This window comes from Protopterus annectens, chromosome 4.part0 (genome assembly GCF_019279795.1).
Source record: "Protopterus annectens isolate FY-2018-M chromosome 4.part0, PAN1.0, whole genome shotgun sequence".
In the NCBI taxonomy this organism is placed as follows: domain Eukaryota; kingdom Metazoa; phylum Chordata; order Ceratodontiformes; family Protopteridae; genus Protopterus; species Protopterus annectens.
The window spans coordinates 1,204,797,156-1,204,820,939 of NC_056733.1; the positions used below are offsets into that span (position 1 = coordinate 1,204,797,156).

Genomic DNA, 23,784 nt, shown 5'->3' on the forward strand with positions numbered 1-23,784 from the left:
TGTAGAAATGTCTAAGTAAAAGGTTAATTTGTTAGAAATTACCAAGACTGAAAATCAAGCCTTTTGTGTGCCTCAATTTTAAATAATGAATGTTAGTAAATAAATCTCTGATCTAAAGATGCAATCATAGCCACACCTGTGCATTTACAAAGGCATGGAATGAGTGACAAGTAATTTGATAGATATGACAGCCCAAGCTCTGCAAATAATTCACCATGACATGGCTCAGACTTCACTTTATATAGAAGCTAGTTTTGTAGCTTTGGAGCTAGTCCTTTTAATGTGCATTTCTAAACTCATGCCTAACCTTTCACTCATATGATTCTCTTGGTAGCAACAAAATGAAACCCATTAAAGGATGCTGGGAGGTGAGATGCAGTGAAATATGTCATTTGTTGCAAGAAATTCTGCAATGCTTAAGGGTTCTATATTCTGGTCTTTATTATATGCATATTGCTTTTCTTTTATTAACACCATCTCTGTGTCATACTGTACTATTTCTGTTAGACACAAGACATAGATTATACTTTTGAATATTTACATGTAAAGAATAATGCACCCAACCAACCCTATCAAGCAAACTTTTGGAAAATATTTTAGTATTTTACTGAATTTTATTTACATTTGTTTACCAGGGAACAGTGATCTCCATGGACCTTTCTCATACTCAACCTGGGAGCACTGTTTGGTTAAGGGACTTGCTCAATGTCACACACTTAGGCAATGGGGGCTGAAAGAATCAAACCCTGGACCACTGGACCATACAATATTAAAAACAATCTCATAAGATTACTCTGTATCCTTCATTTATTCTAGGGATATTTGCATTATAATAAGTTATAAACTATGACTCCAAACATAATCTTTTGAGCCTACTTTTAAGTAATGACTTAATGATAGCAAAGCCTTTCCTTGTAATATTACAGTATAAAGCCAACTACTTTATCGGTCTAGAAAACAAGAAAGCAAACCACTGCATTTGGAGCAAGTGCTCCATCTTCAGACAAAAAATATTCAATAATTAAAAATGAAGGAATAAACTATGAAATGTGTGTGACTGGGAAGTTGGAATACTGTACCTATAAAGTGACTGTAGACTCTGGAAATACATTTTAAAATATTAATCTTGTAGCATATGTTCTAATATGAAAAAATACAGTCAAAGAAAGACATGAAAAAGCTTTGATTTCTATCCACAAAATAATTTATTATACTGATAAAGGCTTACAGGAAATAGGTTTTGAAATGCAAACATAACAAAACAATAAGGGAAAAAATCAATAATCTGATTTAGGGAATTAATTATCTGTGAAATGCTCAGTGTGTCTTAATAAATCTAAAAATTGCTTCAGTGTTGTTTCACCCTAACAGCATTAACGGCAGCTATCAGCACTGAAAGTAGCTTCAGTAAGACTGTCAGGTAACCAACCTAAAATGTTAAGATTATCAACAGTAATACCCCTTATTTACTGAAATGTGCATTACTGTATCACATTTTGTAACATTCTGTTAATTCTACTCTTTAGTAATAACTGACATGCTGTATGCAAGTAGCAGTAAAAACACAACTTCATTTCAGAAAAAAAGTGCTTTGTTTATTGAAACACACACTAGGTGACCTTTTGTTGCTTACAGTACATTTTACAGAGGAATGAGAGAACTGAAAGATCACAGCACATGAACTCTATGTTTACCAGCCTTACTGGCTTCTCTTGTTCAAAGCTGATAAGCACATAAAGAAGAGGCACTAATAAGGTTAGCATCATTTTGCATCGCAATGTCTTAAAACTGCACTCACGACAAACCAGATGTCAAAAAGAAACAAAAGCACTTTGCATCCTAATGTTAAGAAATATTTAATGGCTGGTTTGGATCAGATCCTGGCAAAGAACAATGCAACACATATAGGCAATCACTGATGAGAACTTTGTCCTAGAAGAGCAAAGGCAAATCTCAGCATTTTATTATATATATATTGTGTTGCAGAGAGGATATTCTTGTCCAGGAAAATGCACATTTTGGAAAATATAAACTTGAAGAAAGCAGATTATTTTACATAAATACAAAACATAAAATCACTACTGGTTAAGTAGTTTTGCTTTGTAAAGCTTTGTTATGAATCTTTGCCCATATGTATGTCACGTATGACTCCTTTTAGCCATATATACATCCAGCACTATTATCTCAAAAATGATAGCAGCATTCCTTCTCTCTTGTGGTAAAGGTGCAAGGGGGATGTTCTATGACCAATCAACCAGTCATCCAAGTATATAATCATTTAGTTTTGAGGTAGTCATACAACAGATTAATTTTAACTACAACAGTAATTTTATTTTGAAAACAGTCACTCTGGTTTCTTCTCTACAGCAACTATGCCATTGTTTGTTTATACTTTTGTACCTGCATTTGTTCTCTGCTAATTTAATTTAGTTAATTTAACATGTCAGTAACTTGTACATTTTTACACTATTATCTGGTTACTGTGACATACAGCTACAGTGTGTTTAGCTGTCATACACATTTGCGGGCTGCTAGCATTCATCCTTATATGACTGGCAGATTTACCATGAACCCCCCCTCCAAGTATAACAGCCCTTCTGCAGCAAATTAGCAAATTTGACTTTTGCAGCAAAGCAAACTATGACATAGAGCTAAGTACACTAATTAAAAAGTAAACATTACCCTTTTCAGTAGTGCATATGTAATGCCATTACAAACACTTTTAAGCAACAGACTTTAAAAATATAACCTACCTTTCAAAGTCACCATACTCACATTTTTTGCTAATTTGCTACAGGCCAGCACTTTTTTTTTAGTTTGCAAAGCTAGAGTAATTTACAACTCCATCATAAGTTATCATTAAGCCTTTTTCTTCCTTAAGGATGAAATAGTATAACATTCTGGAAAACGGCTCCTTGACTGGAAATATGACTTTTTTGTTCACTAAAGAGCTCTCTCTTTGAGCTCTACCAAGCATTTCTGAAGCTTCTGTAGGTATATTAACATTACTAACTGAAAATGGCAGCGAAGTCTGATGTTTTGAAGTGGTGTGCCTTTATAAAAATAAGTTCAACATTCCAAAAGTGTTCTGAAGGTGAGTCACTTACTGGCTAATACAGTCTGTATGTTTTCTTACTAACAGCAGCATGATAGCATTTTCAAGTTTTGTGTTGCCCATTTTGAGTGATGGGGTTGATCTTTTCCAAGGATACATCTGCCTCATAATCTGAAATACCAGACAATGCAGGAGACCTTTTCTCCAGAGTCCATATCTCACAATCTTCATGTTCTTTTTTCTGCAGGTCTTCATCCTGACAGATTACAGCATGTGGAATAAGGTATGCCATATTACCATCATTGGGGATAGATCCTCTGGGCTGCGTCTGGCATGTAAATATGACTGCGCCATTGTTATTGATACTGACAGTTTCTATGGCATTATTTGATGCAGGACACAGTCTGTAGCATCCCAAAAGTGTTGAGAAAGCCTTACGAAAGTCAGCATTGAAGGCATAAATAATAGGGTTCAATGAAGAATTAGCCCAGCCAAACCAAACAAACACATCAAAGGTAGATGAACTAATACAGAATGGTTCTGTTGCACTGGTAGATACACTAAGTTCACAGAATGGCACCATGCAGTTTAATATAAAGAAAGGTAACCAGCAACACACAAATACGCCCATAATCACGGACAATGTTTTTAACACTTTAGTTTCTCTTTTGAATGACAGCTTGAAGTTGCTTTCTGGTTGCTGGAACTCGACAATGTTGGTGCTGCCTGTACTGCTCTGACAGTTCTTAGCATGTACAGCTGCTCTTTCCAGAACTGAAATACGCCTGATCTGTTTCTGGGCAATTCTATAGATTCTAGTGTAGGTCACTATCATAATGGCTACTGGTATATAGAAACTTATCAATGATGAAGAGATGGCATAAGTCCTGTTCAAACTGGAGTCACAATTATCCAAAGATTTGCCTTGGAAGCTATTGTTAAAGTCTAAAAAGCTTGTTGTTTTAGCTTTATGCCAGTTTAGTTGTACTGGAATAAAAGAAATTAATACAGACAACGTCCATGCCACACTTATCATTATAAAAGCCACTTTTGGAGTCATTTTTCTCTCATATCTAAAGGGGCTGGAGATGGCCCAGTATCTGTCTACACTGATAACACAGAGATTTAGGATGGATGCGGTTGAGCACATTATGTCAAAGGCGACCCATATGTTACAAAATGAGCCAAAAGGCCAAAACCCCGCTATCTCAGTAACAGCTTTCCATGGCATGACTAAAACAGCCACTAGCAAGTCTGAGACTGCCAATGAAATTACAAAGAAATTGGTCACTTTAGATCTCAGATGCCGAAATCTCACTACAGCCGCGCAGACAAGAGTGTTTCCAAACAGCGTGGTCAGGATCAGCAAGGACAGGATGCACCCTGTGAGCACCCGGAATGAAGAGTCCTTCTCCAGAAGCTGCTGTTCCCCATCCATTACAGTGGTAGAAGTATTAAAAGCCATCCTATTTCGGGCAGATGCACCTAAGTCTTGTCCAACTGACAAAAACTGCCCTGTCTGCGAACGTCTTGCTCAGGACATAGAATACTTACCAGGCAACTTGAAATAAATGATGCACCCTTTTTAGGCTGATTATTTTCCATTCAGAACTCGGCAAAGTGCTGAGATTCAGAGAAACGTTTTTTTGTTAAACGGTAATAACACATTCTTCAATCAACATGGTGTTTCATTACTTTTAATAACTCTGCAGCATCCAGGGCAGCCAAGAGATTGAGCGGAACGCTCCGCATTTGTGGTTGATTAAGCCCGCTGTTCCGCTGTTCCAAATTGTGCAGCAGTTGCCCCGCTTAAGCGCTTTCATCTTCTGTTATGTCTTAGCACTAGTATTTCAAAAGCGTCTCGGGTTATTTCCAGATTTATCACTGATTGGATGAGCGCTATGCGAATAACTCCAAAATACACAGTATCAAATCCCGCCCACTGCTGAATCTAGCCAGTCTGTCTTTTAAAAATGCACACCTACTGCTGAATGATATTCACGGGCTGGATAGTGTGCATGTATTTACATAAACATTTGTATATGCAGGCCATAGCTTCTCCGGTTTGGTTCGTATGCTTCTCAACTGTCCCTGTTTTTTTTTTTTTTTTTTTTTTTTTGCTCAGCATTTTACTCTATTCCTATATGGCTGATTACAATAAATGGAACTATCAGACAGTTATAGACTTCGTTTACTTCAGAATATGCATGTTAAGATGCATTTCCGTATTGTTAATACTACTGGACTGCTCAAGCACTTACCTCTAGAATCGGGGACAAATCCAGAAATATTCTGGGAAACTTTTTTTAATATTAACTTGACTATAATGTTTTAATCTTCAAAGTGTAAACAGCCTTTCCCTTTTCTGTTAAAAGGCCCTTTTTGCTCCATCTCCACAGCTGGCCTTTAGCTGATTGTGATGTTTATAGGCAAAAAAAAAAAAACGCATACAGCAGCAGCACTAAGACGCCTCCATATTCTCTCTTACCCTATTAAATGAGTTACAGGGGGCCAGCTGATTTCCATCGTCATTCTTTAACTCAGCTCAGTCTTCAAAATTTGTCTCCAACCATTTCAAATGGTTCAGACACGAGAACAAATATGTATTCTTGTAAATTAAGTATTCCTTTGCTGTACACATCAAACCAAATGCTAAGCATACTTATACCTAACAAAATTCAGTCCTTTCATCCCTTGACATTTTCTCTACCAGAAGCACTTCTGTTGCCTTGCAGATAGACACAACTATGTTTGTAATGGTATCCTCTGACAATAAAATCACCAGACATCCTTTTCAATCCTTTTGGTTGTCCCTTTATCCCTTAAACATAATACTGTAGTACTGACTACCATAACATAAACCTACCAGTTCTTTATGGTTGCATGGAATTCTGGAAAGTACAGAGGGCTGTCAGCATATAATAGTAGAAAGAGGTCAGTATTTTAAAGGCGGCATTCACATTCACATATATTTTGGTTGAAAACCCATGGACATGGTCAGGTACGCTTTTTGCGCAGTGCGAAAATAGGGTGTTCCAAATTTTGACTGTTTGTCACAAATTGCAATGGTCTGTGTTCCACTTTGGCCTCTTATCAGGTTGAGACCTATGGCAGCATCTTTCAGCGAAAAAAAAAAGCCTTTTCCTTCTTGATTCGTTATTTTATTCCAACCACCTTGTTCCTAAAATGCACCATGTCATCCCCATCCAGGATCGTCCTCGACGAAGTGACAGCACTTTTTAGCTGGCGCTCTGGTAGAGATATGCACTTATTGCGCTATGTGCTGGAGTTTGTGTACAGTACTGGGGTATAGGTAGGTGTGTGTATGTGATTTAGAGCCCTTCTACATGTGCTAAAAATGAAAATGTCATTTATTCTAGTTCTGCGCTGAATTGCACCCCCACCCCGGCACACATGCACATCCATCCCATATGTGCACACCCAGGTTCTGCAAAATGGAAACTTAATATAACAAATACAAGTATGCATCCCGGGAAGCATAAATGCTAACAATTTTTGTTGAGCTATACTACATTGGGCAGTTTTGGGGTAGGACTTACGTCAACAGATCCCGAGTAGGGGTGTATGTATTATGTAATAATGAACAAAATTATTGTGCAGCACGAGGGGTAAAGCTATGCACATAGCTACATATATTGGAGCTAATTCAGAGTGAAGCTCGCTCAAGCAGCAACCTCAAAGCTACAGCTTTGGCCACTGGCATTTGGGAATGAGTTAGTGGGCGGTACTAAGAAAGGCCCATCAGATTTAGCTGATGTCACAAAAGGGGCAAATGTTAACAGTTGGGAGGAGTGATGAAACGTCGAATCAATGGCAGTTGTTCTAGGAGGGAGGGGAAGGCGGCACTTTTTCTGCAACTATTGTTTACTGCTCTTCAGAAGGAGATAAGCTCCTTTGGTGCAGTCTGTAAGGAGACCCTTGCCTGATTTTATTTATCAAAGAATAACAAATTCATTAAAATAGCTACCTATCAATGTCAGCCTTGGTTATAGATAATTCCTCTCAACTGTCCAGATTTTTGCTTCTTATTTTTGGTCAGTTTCTCATAAATAAGTGTTTTTTTCTGGCAAATCACGGGGAATGATCTGGGGATTGAAGTCACCAAATAATGACATACATTTGACTTTTAGACTTCAAACCCTTCAGAAAATGTATGTCAACACAAACCCTGTTACTGTAGCAACTTTATAAGTTTAAAAGAAGATCAGTCCCAATTTTTGGTCTTTTGTCCCCCTCATTTTGCCAGGTATTGTCCAGATTTCTTGGACTAAGAGGTTGAGAGGTGACTGACACATTTGAAGTCACAAGACGGTTCCATGTGCATAAATGGATAAAGGGAGTTGTGGAGGGATAGATGTCACATATCCCAACATTTTTAAGCAACATTTGTGCCAGGTGATCAGAAATGACAAAGACAGCAAACAAAGTCAATGTAATCGTATAAAGATCATCACTACTCTGCACTGTGTGTTACTTTACACTGTAGCCAAAACTGCATTTTTAGAACTAAAATGTGCAACATACTTCTTAACATGTGATAAGAGTGGTGGAGTGATCGCAGAATGCCATAATTACTTAGTGGGAGCTCGTTGTAGAGCTAGTATTGGGAATTTGCACTTTCCCCATTGTTAGGCTGTCTCAGAGTTGGTATATGTATATAAATAACAGTTGTGCAAAGTCCTCACCCCCGCAATTTTTTTTTTCATTCTTTTATCATTCAGTCTTTATCAAACAAGGTTTGATTTTGTGCTTTTCAACTAATGGCAGGATACTATTTAGCTAAATGTGCATACCATCAAGCCCTGTTTTCCCATTTTTATATGTGATGTCGGTAGGGTTGCCAACTTTACATGTCAAAAATTCTGGACACGTGCGTGAAAGCAAAATGCATGTAATTTTGGTACCCCTGTCCCCTCCCACGCAGCCATTGCAGTGTCCCATTACTTGGCTATTTCTCCATGTCTTCCTAGTTGCCATTAACACTGTTCAAAACTCTCAGTGTGCATACTGTTTTCAGCTTTACTTCTACAGTGATTACAGATATTTCAATTTAATTTAAACCTTTTATTTCAAATTTTATAGCACACACACTGATAGTTATTTGCTAAACAAAGCAATACATTTTCACAATAAAAAATAGACTTAGCATTACAACTTCTCTGCCTTTGAAACTCACATTCACTGAAACAGCTTTGAAACCCGCATTCAAAGAAAATGAATCTGGCCAGTGGTGGATTAAGTTTACCTTTGGGTTGTTTTCAAATCATAGGCCCCTTGCACACATTTTAGGACTATGCAAAAGTTCTTTGATTCACCTTCCTAATTGTATTAAATTATAATATACATAATAATTAAATTATATCCCTTGTATAATACAGCACCACTTGTTAGTGCCTGTTTTAAGTTTATAGTTTTGAACATTTTCCAGTAAGCAATGAAACAAAACATATGAATCAATTATGACAAAACTGCCCAATTCAGAACATTTCAACCACAAAAGGCCACTCAAAGTTCTGTCATTACAATCCACTAATATCAGCCAATATGCACAATCTCTGCAGAAGTAAAAGTCATCTGAATAATTCCAAATTAAAGAGATATGTAACTAATGAAAATGTTGCTGTTATATTTCACTGTTCCATCTACAAATGAAGTCCCTGTTGCCCTTGTAGAATACATTGCCTATGTTACATTGAAAAAAATGATAAGGTGGTAAAATTGCAATAAGTAACGGATGGCAAACTGAAAACAGGTTCATAGTTACAAGGCATCTCATTCAAAGGAGGACACGCTCTGCACTGAAGAACCCCACCCCCTTAAAATACAACACAGTATCAACAATCCATAAGTCCATTTTTTTTTCATACTTCTCGGCTTCTTTACCTGTCAAGATGTCTCACCTACCAATTCACAATAATGAACAGTGTTGGTATTTCATGCAAGCATTTTAATTTAGGCAAGTTCATCAGCAAATACCAAAAAAATATTACAGATTCAGTGTTATATCTTTTTCATAAAAATACAATTAGTTTGCTGCTAAAAGCTTTCAATTGCTTGCATCCAGAATCAGGGACAAATCAAAAAATAATCAGGGACATTTTTTAAAATATTAATACTCATAACTTAAGATGCTGACAAAATAAGAGAATGTGAAATAATATGCATTCTCAATAGTAAAAGAAGTATGTAAATCTAATTATTGTCATTATTTAATAAGATTTTCTATAGAAGCTGACATCAAATAATCATGAGGCACCAGGATTTCAAGCATAGTCATGCCTATCGCAGTCAATTTCCACCATTCCATGATGCCTTTCCAGGTTATAATGCATCAATGAACTACATTATGGAAGCATGGTGCAAATGAATGTGACCCAGAATGTACATTGAATGAGTGCAAAAGGAAGGAAAACTAAATGGTGGCCTGGATTTTTTATACATTTTTCCAGTTCCTTATACCTATCACTAACCTGAGAGACTACTTCATGCCTTTGGGTATTCACTCATAAAAATCCATGCACAAAATGTAGAACTACCACTAAATAGCCATACTATATGGCACGACACTTGAGCAAGATACCTTGGGAGTAAGGAAAGTCTCTTCAAAAATTGAAATCCAACTGCTAAAACTTTGTAAATTTTTACCATCTGGTATAACAGCAAAGTTATGTTTAATTACTAGTCATCAGGGCTATCAATAACCAGGACTTGCCCGAGCTATTTTCACACACACACACACACACACACACACACACACACACATGCACGCGCACTCACAAAAAATAATTAAAGCATCATCAGACTCAGTCTTTGTTACATATTGTATGAGTATGACAATAATAATCATTTCTGGCACTGTTTTTGCTGCTTTGTGGTGATATTCATCCTAGCTCATTACTGCTTCTACTAAATACAACTTTCTTTGTTTCAGTTAATGTTTCAGAGGCTTTAAATATTGTGCATATAATATAAGGGGCCAAAGCATCTTTAATAATCCCCTTCTTCAAGAATGACTGCCCTACATTATCCTGATGTTTTGGTAATTACTGGAATTTGTTTATAGCCACACATCCTTAATTCTGAGATCCTGCCACCAGATTTGTCTCACACACACACACACACACACACACACACACACACACACACACACACACACACACACACAAAACCATTTGTGGTGGTCTGCAGCTGCTGCACAGTCTAAACGGCAATTCTAAAGCAACTAACAATGTCCATGGACACTGTTATCACCACATAACAGTGTCCGCTGACAAAATTCATTCATAGACCCAGTCTCACATAGTACCATCACAACCTCAAATCATACACATAAACACACAAACACATACTCGGCGCGCTCTGATCAAAAATCAAACCAAACAGAGGCCACCAAAGCAGACACCACCCAACAACCACCACCAACAAGACACACAACACAAAACCACAAGACCTCACAGTCCAGGTGTCAAACAGTCAACAGTCACAGCCCCCAAACACAATGCCAGACACACTGGTCATAGTCATTGGTGACTCAGTCAGACACACTGACCCGAGCATCGCAGACTGAGTAAGGAGAAGGGAGGTCACAGCTGCCGCCTGTCGGGCTAGAATCCGCCACATAACAAGCACTCCAGGTCTCTCAACAGCAGGTACAAATATGACTCATTACCTCAGTGTCACTGCTCAACAGAGGCACAGCAAAATACCTCTCAACTGTACAGATTTTTGCAGAATGTCCAGATTTTTTCCTCATAGTTTTGGTGTGTTCCTAACATTTGAGTTTAAGACTCCACATCGTTCAGAAAATTCTTGCTAATGCAAAACCTATTATTCCATCAACTTTCTAAGTTTGTAAGAGCAACATTTAAAATCTGTCCCTATTTGAACCCCCATCATTTTAGGCTTTGTCCAGATTTTTTGCTCTAAGATGTTGAGAGGTATGATTAGAATTCACACACAAGCACAGCCCCACCCCACAATGGTCCAGCACAGATAATGTCCACAATGGTATACCAATGTACATGCTGGCATACCAAATAAGTAAGCATGTTCCTGAGAGGAACATGTAAAATAATACCCCCTGTATGATGTAGTTGTTTAGATGTCCTGGCCTAAGAGGCAGAAAGCAATGTGCATACCCCTAAAGTAAATAAAAATAAAACATGTTTATTTTTTTTTTCCATCCCCAATAAAGTTTAAGCATATCTGAGCTGGTGTGCACATTGCGCAGCTGTGTATAACATAGCTTAAACATCCGAAGGAGCTAAATAGAAACATACAGCCAAAATATTCAAAGTGAAACAGCGTAGTGGTTTGAGTGTTCACTTAGCATGGAATCATTCATGGTTTGAGCCCCAATGCATTGTGAAAACAGCACTAAAAGTATCTTTTATAAATAGTTGGTGAATAATATATATTTGTTAACCAGGGTAGTGTAGCAGGTCCAAATGTGAGGTGTCAGTGTAGTACAGATGTGAAACCCCCATATAAACACAAGTGTCCTGTACAGTGTAGCCACAAAAGACTATAACGTAATGAATGCACATAGGGGGATGTTATGGAAGGGAAACATACATATCACAAGATATCATTAAGAAGAAATCAACCCCACAATCCTGATAGTCCATAAAATGAAAGCAGAACAACGCTAAATTGTTCTGAGCTATGCTTAGCCGGAGTAAGCATTGCTTACATTTGTATACTTAACAATAAGCAGCGTAGCTAAGCGTATTTGCACACTGGTAAGCAGTGCTTAGCATCTACCCCTTTCAGCAATGCTTATTTGTGCTAAGCAGGTTTGTTCCTCATTTAGCTTAGCTCAGCATATTCAAAACAGTCCAATCACGAAAAAGTGTGGGAAATCAGCCCTATTTAAACATTGCAGGTGGAAATACAGCCCATAACTAGTTGTAGCTCATCACTGCAGGCACTATGGCTAGCGTTGGTGAGGGTGTGCACTTTCGGGTGCAGCGCTGGGCATTCAGGAGTCCAGGGTCATGGTTGGACTCCTAGTAAAAGACCATGAAGGGAGACTGCTGCAGGACCAGTACCAGGGCTCCCAATACAAAGCGGAGGTGTGTGACCATCTTGCATGTGATTTCACAAGTGCCACTGGCATTCCTCGGACTGGTGAGCTGACTTGAAGCATAGGAAGAGGGAGTTCTTGGACCAGTGTGTCCAAGATGCACAGGCGAGGAATGTCCAAGACATGTGTAAGTATCTGTATCAATAAGTGTTTTCTAAAGTCCAGCCTGTGTATGTGATGGATAGGTATGCATAAAATGTTCTCTATCTCCTGTACAGCTGCAGATGAGAGGGCCACGAACATGGATGCCCATGCCAGCAGGCTGCTAAGGCTGCATTGCGAGGCTGGTGAGTACAAATCTAGCTTGTAGTATTCAGGGCAAATAAATAGAAAGGAGTAGAATGTCACCTGTCAGTATTTAAAAATGGGTATGGTTTGTACTGAATAAATGAGACATTAGCAGAGTAATAGTGACATACAGGGTGTATATCAATAAAAGTGTCAGTACCTGTCAATAAAAGTTAAAACCCTGGACTGGTTGTGTTTACTTTAGTATGTGGTGGCATGAATCGAAATGTGTACAGTTTCTGCACAGCAACTACAGCTCTGAAAGCAGTAAATAATCAAGGCTCATCTGTCAATGATTGTGGAGTTGTAAAACAGGGGATTAACTATATGAAATGTTCCATGCACCAAGATCTGATACCTGAATAGTAATGTTGTGTTAACCAGTGTTTTCCAGACTGTGCTATGTCAAAGTATGAATACACAGTATAAGAATTATCTGCCATGTATGAATGTCAGAATTACAAGGTCAGATTGTACAACCCATAGAGTATTAGGCAGAAAACAGTCAAACAAGAGACAGCAGTTTCTTAATAGCTCATTCTGATAAAACACAAACTTTCTTGTATTTTTTGCACAAACAGGCACAGCATGACTCCCAGGAGTGGTAGTAAGCTGAATGCGTAATTTTACCCAGGAATATGTGAATATGTGTAGAAACAGTCAGGTAGTGTTAACAGAAATTTCCTCCACAGGTCTCTCAAGTAAGAAGGTTGTACTTATACACTGTGTGTAATATCCACTGTCCAACCCCCAAAGGCTGCAAATGATATCATGATAAGTACGTACACCAAATAGTCTCCTCCAAGAAATGTTCCTCAAATGTCATGCTGTCAAAGCTAGGGTCACTGCCAACACCCAGTGTGACTGATAGAAATCAAGGCAGAATATGGCAGTAGCACACACAACACACACACACACACACACACACACACACACACACACACACACACACACACACACACACACACACACACACACACACACACACACACACACACACACACACACAGAATGTGAGTGCACATATGTAACCCTGACTATGTGAATATGGGTAGAAACAGTCAGGTAGTGTTAACAGAAACTTCTTCCACAGGTCTGCCAGGTACGAAAAGGTATAAATTAGCCATAAGAAGGCTGTAATTATACACTGTGTACAAACAGACCACTGCTGTGTACAACCATACCAGTTATTAGAGCAATGATCATTAAAGCTGTGAACAATTGAAGCCTATACAGATGTTAATTGATATCTTTCTCTCTCCCCCACCCTATCTGATCTCTCCCCCACCCTATCTGCACCAATAATCTAAACACATAAATCAATGGGTATGTTTTTCACTAAACCTACTGTTGGGGCATGTGTCCTATTGTTCTACAAATATTTAAATGTTTGACTATGAATTTTCCCTGTTCAAATACTATCATTGGTGGCCTGTTGCAATCAATGTAACCAGCATGCCATTATAATGCCCACTGTGATTCCATATACGCATGTGTTCTGTTTGCTATGCAACTGTTCCAAATGCATTGTTTTTGGATAATGGGAAAACCTATGCATGCTGTTATAACTAATCCTGGAATGTATTTTTCATGACTAACCAACATATGTTATAAAACTGCAATAGCATAACACGTCTGGGAAGGCCAATCTCAACGGATCTGCCTGTCCCACATCAACTGGCCATGGCACCAAGCCCCAGCACATCTGGGACCCAACCCAGGACCTCCACATCTGCTGGTCCTGCACTACCTTCAGGTGGAACCACCTCAGGGGATGGGGCCCATTCCCCCCCAGGAGCAGGTGCAGACAGGACTGTCACCCATCATCAGGTCTGGGGATTGGTGTATAGCAAGCTTCAAAAGGAGTTCAGAGATCTGTTACACAAGCTCGAGGGCCGCATGGTGCATCTTGAGAGTCAGCCTGCCCCTCCTGCTCAGCCCCCAGCACAGCCACCTTTGGGGCCGTGAAGATGCAGTGGTGACTGCCCATGAGTGGGGACCTCAGTCCCACTGTATCCATTTGGGGGGGTGTGGGCATCTGATTCCCAACCACCCTCCCTGTCCAAGGTGTTTACCCCCACATGCATCATATACCACCCCTGTCTGCTGTCTTGTCTGTCTTGTCTGTCTTCCTACTCAACCTACCTCCCCAAATATACCTACTATCCTTCCCTAACGTCCCACTCTCACCTTATAAAAAAAAAAAAAAGGACAATCTGTTCCCACAAAAAAATGTCACCCCATACATAGATGTCCATTTTGCACACGTGTAAACTGGACACATGTAAACTGGTCTAATTAGCTTAACAACACATTACTGTTGTGCTCACCCCTCTCTCAGGGGCTTGAGTGTCCAACTTCACCTCCAAATTCTGTACAAATGCACAGCTGTTGCTGTATCAGAAATGGACACCTGTCCTGCACATCCCTAGCTATCTGTCACATTGTTTTTCCCTCTGCGTGCCCCATTTTTCACCACTTTCCTATCATCCCTTTTTTCTTTTCTTTTAAAGAAATTAGCACAGGGGTAAGCAGGAGTAAGCTGCAGCAAGCAGCAGTAAGTGGCAGTAAGTGAGTTTGCTTGATGCTAAACGATGCCTACACAGATTAAGCAGTTTCCCATTTAACCATGTGTTGGCATTGCTTACCATCACGCAAACTCGCACAAACCCACTTACAACTGCTTAAAAACTGCCTTAATTACCCTGTCTCCATCAGCCAGTGTTCTGCCCAGCAACAAAATAACTAGCCCTGCCAAGTCTTGAACCCCCTACACCACAATCAAAGCAATTTGCCACTGCACCATCTGAGATGTAATAATAAATGCTGTTTTTTTCAAGTATATCATTCAGTACAGGTATAGAATAGTAGGGAACAAACACTGTGGAATCAGTCATGTTTAGTATATATAAATATACACATATAGATGTGTATGGTGATAGATGTTTGTCTTTTCGGCTTTTCCCGGTTAGGGGTCACCACAGCGGAACTCTGGTCTGCTAATGATTGGCAGTAGATTTTTATGGTGCCAAGTTGCCAGCCCGACACCCAACCTTCAGTGAAGGCACGCCCATTCACGCATGTCTTTTGGAGTCCATTAGACCGTGGGGAGGACATGCAGACTCCACACAGAAGGCACTCCAGCCGAGAATCAAACAGGAGACCCTCTTGCTGTGAGGCAACAACACTACCGCTATACCCCCACGGATATATAAATATTGAAAAGTATATACATCAGCTATATGGCGATATACATATAAAACAAATATGTATAGCATATATACAAATATATGGTTATATAAACATATGTATATATATATATATATATATATATATATATATATATATATATATATATATATGTATATATATATATATATATATATATATATATATATATATATATATATATATATATATATATATATATATATATATATATATATATATATATTTATATATATATATATATATATACACATATATATGCGTGTGTGTGTGTCTATATGGATGCACTAGACAATCTCAAAATACTGAAATGTCGAATTTCAGTATTTCGAGACTGAATAGTCAAAAGTGCAGTTACTTGAAACTGCACTATGTCAAATGCGGAAATGTCAAATCCGCTATTGTGGTGTCGCATCCGTGATGTGTGGTGCAGTTTGTGGATTTATCTGGGGTTTTAGGTAAGTGGTGTTTGTGTAAGGGTATTGGGTATGGATAATGCGTGTGAGTGTGTGTAGTGGTGTTTTTTGCATGTTTGTGTGTTTAGTGCGATCTCAGAGTTAGTATATTTAAGTAGGGGGTGTCAGGGGCGCAGCTCCCCACATGGGGGGTGCAGGGGGGCTTGCTAGGGCAGCAAGTATGCAGGTAGCAAGCTTACAGGTAGGGTAGGTGGGTTTGTGTGTGTTGTTTTGTTTGTTTTATGTAGTTAGGTAGGTGTATGCATATGTGTTTGTGTGCTGGTGTGTGTGTGTGTGTGTGTGTGTGTGTGTGTGTGTGTGTGTGTGTGTGTGTGTGTGTGTGTGTGTGTATGGTCGCTATTGTGATTTTCGCGGTATGTGGGTTTTCTACTATTCAGTCTCAACATACTGAAATTCGACATTTCAGTATTTCAAGATTGTCTAGTGAATCTCTCTCTCTCTCTCTCTCTCTCTCTATATATATATATATATATATATATATATATAGCTATATCTAAAAGAAAAAAAAATATATATATATATATATATATATATATATATATATATATATATATATATATATATATATATATATATATATACATATATATATATATATATATATAATATATATATATATATATATATATATATATATATATATATATATATATATACATATATATATATATATATATATATATATATATATGCCCATAACATGTAGTGGAGTCATACCCAGCACCATACCTCTACACCTCTTAGCCCAATAATTGTGGACAAAGGCTGTCAAAATGGGGGAACAATGGTCCAAGAACAGGGACATAATGTACGTACTGCAGTTATAAATATAGAATGTTCCTACAGTAACAAGGTTCATGTCAGCATACATGTTCAGAAGGATGTGAGTTCTGAAACTGAAATGTATGTCATCATTTACAGACAGAAATCCTCACGTCATCACAGTGATTTACCAGAGAAATGAAAATAACGATTCTGTAGAACAGAACATACATATGAGCAATAATCCTGGACAGTCTGAAACAATCTGGCAAGTTAAGAGGTATGCTCAGATCCCCTTAGTGCAACAAATATGGGCCAAGCCTGACCGGGGGGGGGGGGGGTAAAGCCATGAAACTGGGAACATATCCCAAATACTGGAGTAGATAAGGTGACACAGTTGATGCAGTAACACCCTCCTGTCTGTTGTACCATATATTGACTGGAATAGCCCAAGTACAAAACCAAATTACTCCCCACTACTCACTGACATACATCTTCACATTATCTCACTGATGTGTCAGACATACACAACATGTATGGGTCCAGGCAGCAGTGCATCTGATAAATATCGGGACATAACATCACAGTAGGGAAACTACACTTAGCTGCTAGACATGTCACCAAGTACTGTCTGAACTACAGGCAGACTGACACAACACAAACCCAATTCTGCTATGGGGGAATACACATGTAATTGCAAATATATCAGGCACTACAGGGATGTAACAGCGCTGATCAACAGACACCAGATGAAAGTGCATACCCAGAACCAATCTCACCACATTCAAAGTGACATACTGGTAAGCCACCGGAACAGTAGAGTATATGGACTGTCTGAACAAAATCATCAGCATGTTTGCCACTCACACACTTCCCCTATATATAGTGGCCCAATTCACAGTGTAGTTTGACACCTGACTGTGGTATGGGACATGTCTCAGTCTGCCCCTGCAAACATATACAGCTGATAGAGCACCAAAAGCTGGAGCAGCATACAAAGTCAGATAGAAAAGGACCCTCAACACTTACATGTACCCCCCACACAGGCCAAATAACACAGTCACAATGCAGTGCTACACAATCCTGACAGTCTGTTAACAATTGCCAGAAATACACAGTCCTCTCAACTGTATAGAGTCCCACAGAACATCCAGGCTTCTTCCTCATATATAAGGTCCTCTACACGTAACATGTCTGGCAGTCTGATACATCACTGGGATGAGATCTGAAATCAAGTCACGATATAATGATATACTACACCTATACACCTCTTACAACATGACATCTGGACAAAGCCTGACATATTTGGGGGCAGAGGCCCAAATACAGGGGCATTATTGACATATTGCTGTCATAAACTGAGAAAGTTGCTAGTGTAACAGGTTTGCTGTAACGTAGGTGTTCTGAGGAATATGAAGTTAGAAACACACATGGATGTTACCCCTTACTGACTGCAATCCACAGAGTATGCTTCTGAATTTCCAAGGCCAAAAAAATGTCTGAGTAACACACCAAATATAACAGTCCAAACTCTGGCCAGTCTGCGGATAGCCCTACATTTGGAAGTTATCTCAACCACATAACACTATCAGACTTAAATTCATGCAGAGCAGCCATATCCACACAAACCCTGTCAAGCTAGCATTAGTTCAATTGTATAACAGCAATACTTACATTCTATCCCTATGTCGGGGACATTCTCCCCCAGTTTGTTGGGCTGTCTCCACAGTGTTTGTCGTAAGAGGTATTCCCAACTACATTCTGTGATGCTGTTTGTCACACACTTCCATGAAGTACTCCTCCCAGGCAAGGAAAAGGAGCAATGCCCACATGAAGTACTCATTTATAGGAGTATGTTTCCATGCTATTGGGTATGGGAATGATACCACAGCTGTTCTACATGCAATTAGCAAGTGGGGGACTCCAGCTGGTGCACAGGCCTTCAGCTGCTCATGAGCATTACCTACTAAAGGCAAGATTCTGCCTCTACAAAACAGATGTATATCCTACATCTGTCTCAGAGAGAGAGAGAGAGAGAGAGAGAGAGACACACACATACGCACACACAGAAACAAACAGACAGACAGTCAGACACACACTGAGACTGATGGAGTATACCAACTGAACTGAAAACAAATAAACACAGCTATGTCAAACAATCAAGCCTGTAATGGAATGTAGTAGGGGGCATGTAAATGTGGAAAATAGGAAGTTCAAATAATATTATGTCTCAACAACACATCATGTACATATATATTGCTGAGCAGAACCTATGGCCATAGAAACTGTGACTTTCTGCAGTGACACAGAGCACAGCTCAGGGGCCTGAATTACCCCAGGAAAGGATGGCTCACATATGACCACTACCGGAGTGTGTGTTGCACAATACTGACTGTGACACTGCTAGGCCACGCCCAGTGCAAATCATACCGTCAGTAATTCTGCCACATCCAGCTCTGACTTGTGCCTCTTTTTTCAGTGCCAGTGTCTCCAACCCATATAACATAGCTGGTCTCACTACCCTCTTGTAGGCCTTCCCTATCACCCTTAATGGTACTTGTCTGTCACAAATCGCACATGGCACTTTTCCCCACCACCCACATCCTGCCAGTACTCATGTTGTCACCTCTTCCCCACACTCGCCATTACTCTGAACTGTTGTTCCCAAGTATTTACATCCATTCCTCCATCCTCCTTCTATTTCACACACATGTATTTCATCTTAGTCCTGCTAAGTCCTGCTGACCATCATTCCTCCCCCTCTAGACCATACCTCCACCTCTGCAGGGTTAAAAAGACCACTGTCATTTGTCCTAAACACATCCATGCTTCCACAGGTATGTCATCTGAACCAGTAGCCTTTCCATTCTTAAACCTCTTCACAGCTATCCTTACTTCCCCCTTGATAATCTGTTGCATATCCTGAGTCACCATGCCCACATCATCCAACCATCTCACTCTCTCATTCTCTTCATTCAACAGCCCATCAAAGTACTGTTTCCACCTGCTCGACACACTTTCCTTGCTAGTGAGTTCACTTCCACCATTATCCTTTCTCATCCTTATCTGCTGCACATCATTCCTAGCTACATGCCTTTGTCAAGCGAATTGGTACAGGTCCTATTCTCCATCCGTGGTGTCCAGCCTTACATACAACCCTTCAGATGCCCCATCCTCAGCCTTTGCCACTACTATCTTTGCCATGCACCCCATTTCCCTATATACCTGTCTACTTTCTGCATATGTCTGACAATCACACTTCTCCTTGGCCAACTTCTTTCTCAGTATAATCCCCTGTACTTCATCATGCCACCACCAGGTCTCCTTGTCCTCCTTCCTCTGTGCAGATGTCACACCAAGCCCCATTCTACTCATTTCCCTTACTAACTCACATGTAGTTACCCAGATATTTGCTAACTCTTCACTGCCACCTACTGCCTGTCTTAACTCTTCCCTGAACTCAACCTCACAATCACCCTTTCTCAGTATCCACCATTTGATCCATGGTGCCACCCTCACTCTCCTCCTCTTCATGATCACCAACATTGTCCAACAGACCAACCTTCCATGCTGCCTAAGTACACTTTCTCCTGTCACCACTTTACAGTTACCAATCCCCTTCAAAGAGGTCCAAGTGCATAGGAGATAATCCACCTATGTGCATCTTCCGCCACTCTTGTATGTCTCCCTATGCCCCTCGTCTTGTAATACTATGTATTCACTGCACCCATGTCCAACATCTGTTGCAAACTCCACCACCATCTCACCCTCTGCATTCCTTTGTTTAAAACACCATACCTACACATCACTTCTGCCCCCTCTGTCCCCTTCACCAACATGCCCATTGAAATCTGCTCCAATCACCTCTCTCACTCTTGAGTACAAGCATCACCACTTCATCCAACCAGACCAAAGTACAGCTGTCTCATCCATCATACACACAATTAGCAGAGCATATACACTAACAACTGTCAACATTACACCATCAATTACCAGCCTCCTGAACATCACTCTACCCGACACTCTTATCACCTCCACAAGCACTGTTGGCATAATGTTGTTTCAGGTTAACCCCTACACCATTTCCCCTCCTATACACACCATGATATAACTATTTGTACCCATCTCTGATGCACACAGCTGTACACTCTTTCCATCTGGTCTCTGGCACACACAATATATCCACCTTTCCTCTGTCCAGCATATCAGCTAACTCTGTCCCCATACCAGTCATACTCACAACATTAACAGTTCCTACCCTTACTACGACACTCCGAGCCTTTCATTTGTCTGCCTGCCATATGGTCATCAGACATCCTCCAGGGTATGTCTGTGAACGCAAAGGCTACTGCACTATCAAATGACATGTGTGTTACAGCAATATGAAGAAAGTGTCACTAATGGTGACCCATAGCCCACCATGCAAGTGCAGAGTCCTCCAGATGTCTTTCCCTAACAGGTTGACAAGACTGACTGAGCAGCAAGACTGTCATTACAGTGTGCCATACTGACATAGAACAGAAATGTATATCAGGCATTACCTGTGCATATGTATGTATGGATAGGTGTATCTGACTGTCTCATAACAACTGACATGGGATGCAAAACATCAGGTAAATAAGCTGTACATGTTGTACATGTGTGTAACCTTAGTTTCTGTGCATCCAACAGAGTTACACCTCTACAGCTACTTGTTGTGTCATTTCCCTGACACAGACATGGGTACTAGAATAAGCATGAGTATCAGGATGAAACTGTAGAGGTGTCCAACTGTGTTATGACCTTGTATCCATGTCTACTACAAACAGATATGACCACCCACATAGCTGTATGGCCTCAGAAAAACCTTACTTGTAAAACCTGTCTCCACCAAAGTAGATAAAACCCCTTTGCTGGACAGCAGCAATGTACAAAGCACATAATGTGATGCTATATTAGATGTACAGGGCAAAGTAGGAGCAAGCACAACTGGGCAGCATGTCAACCTTTGTCTGAACGAGCATAATAGGTCACAGGTGGATTACTGTAAGGCTAACTATGAGTACAAACTGGACACATCCACTAAGAGGAATCACAAGGCCATCTTCACATATGTCTGCAGTCTCAGAGGCACCAACCCAACCCACCCTGTAATGGTGATCAATCACAGCACATACACACACACCATAGCTACAGCCAACTTGCTGCAGACAGGTCTAGGGCAAACATCACCCCCCTGGCTCACCATCACTATAGGTGGATATGCACAGCACATGCACCTCTCCCCTCATCATCATCATTGTTCAGGTCCAAACTGCCTAATCAAAGTTGACAAAAGCAAGTCCCCTTGGGGCATGATAATATTCCTGCCTGCATCCTACATGAACCCAGTCATATGCTCCCAGCTCCATTACATACTGTATGCAAGCAAAGCCTGAGCACCACTGACATCCCATCTGTAAGGAACATGGCCACTGTCATCCCTCTACAGAAATGTGAATGATGAATGGTGGTTTATGCAATGTACTGGCCCTCATGGGGGGAACATGACACATCAGGACAAGGAGTACAATGCATGTTCATACAGTGCTGCCAGGTACAGGGGCATGATGTGTTTGTAAGTGGTGGCTAATGATAGTCCATATGCATGTGCTGGCTCTGTAAAGAATTCTGGGCAATGTCTGAGGTCCTGTGATGCGATTCCCTGTGTATGGCCTCCAGGTGCCATGCAACAGTAAACACCTTACACCGATGCAGAGACAGCAGCCATCACAGAAGCTGTAATCTTAAACTATGCCATCATTTCTATCTGTAGCCGGCAAAATCTGCAGGAACGGACTGCTCTGTCAGATGAGATTGTCCACAGAGTGAACGCGTTGAGCTACCATGGATGCACATAGGATCAGGTCAGGTATAGAGCAACTGACCTGATACGTCGTGCCCAGCAAAGGGCTGCTGCAGTAGCGAGGGACTGTATTGATACTGGTGGTGGTGGGAGGGGGCAGTGGCACAGGCCCCACTGACAGAAGAGCTCCTTGCCAACCTTGGGGTAGTCCCCACACAAACTCAAACATGAGAAACAGCAGTTGTGTAGGTGGGTGGCACCCAGGCAACAGGCGAGGAGCATCCAAGTAAGGCCGAAGTGCACATCAATGTAATGAGGTACCATTTAAACTGTCTTCTACAGAGTCTCTAGATGCACATGTCAGTTCAAAATGGATTAGTGGGTGGGGTGTAGTAATGCACACAAATACGCATCTATGGTGAAGGACAGCAAATTGTGCAATATCATAGTGTGTACTGTACCTGTGCAGAAACACTGCATTTATCTTGTAACAATGCCTAATGTGAATCTGCTGAAAATACCTCTCCCTCACAACTACATAGGTCCCTCTGGTCTGCACATGGGAGAGCAGCCTGAACCCAGTAAGTATGGAGTTTCCCTGTTGTGGCTAACCAGTACCTCAGGCATGCTAAAGTTAATGCATGTGACCATGCACACAACTGTTTCACTCTGCCATTTGGCAATATCTGCATGTTCACCTGTGGCGGTGGTGTTTACTGCATTGCATCATGGTGGTCATGACAGGGGCCTATTTGCAGGAGATGTTACATATCTGTAGCATACCTCACAACCTGCCATTTGAGGACACCTGGACAAAAGACCGACAAGATGGGGGGACAAAGGCCCAAAACTAGGGTCATATTGTAGAAAATAGTGGTATACAGTGCATATGAATGATGTACACACCTGTTAGAATGCCAGGTATGTGTGATATACAAAAATGAGAGCACAATAGACAACTTCAGAATACTGCCAACATTTCATGTGACCTATGTCCTGTACAATTCAATTGTAAAGCAAACAAATCTGTTAGGGGAACAATAAT

The 23,784-nt window shown here is 40.3% G+C and overlaps 1 protein-coding gene across 1 annotated transcript; it reads right to left on the reverse strand.

The window, feature by feature from the left end:
• Positions 1 to 1,181: 1,181 nt before the first annotated feature.
• Positions 1,182 to 4,957, reverse strand: DRD1 (dopamine receptor D1). The gene has a single exon (XM_044069134.1). The coding sequence runs from the start codon at positions 4,518 to 4,520 to the stop codon at positions 3,159 to 3,161; it is 1,362 nt and encodes a 453-aa protein (XP_043925069.1). The 5' UTR covers positions 4,521 to 4,957; the 3' UTR covers positions 1,182 to 3,158.
• Between the last annotated feature and the right edge of the window lie 18,827 nt (positions 4,958 to 23,784).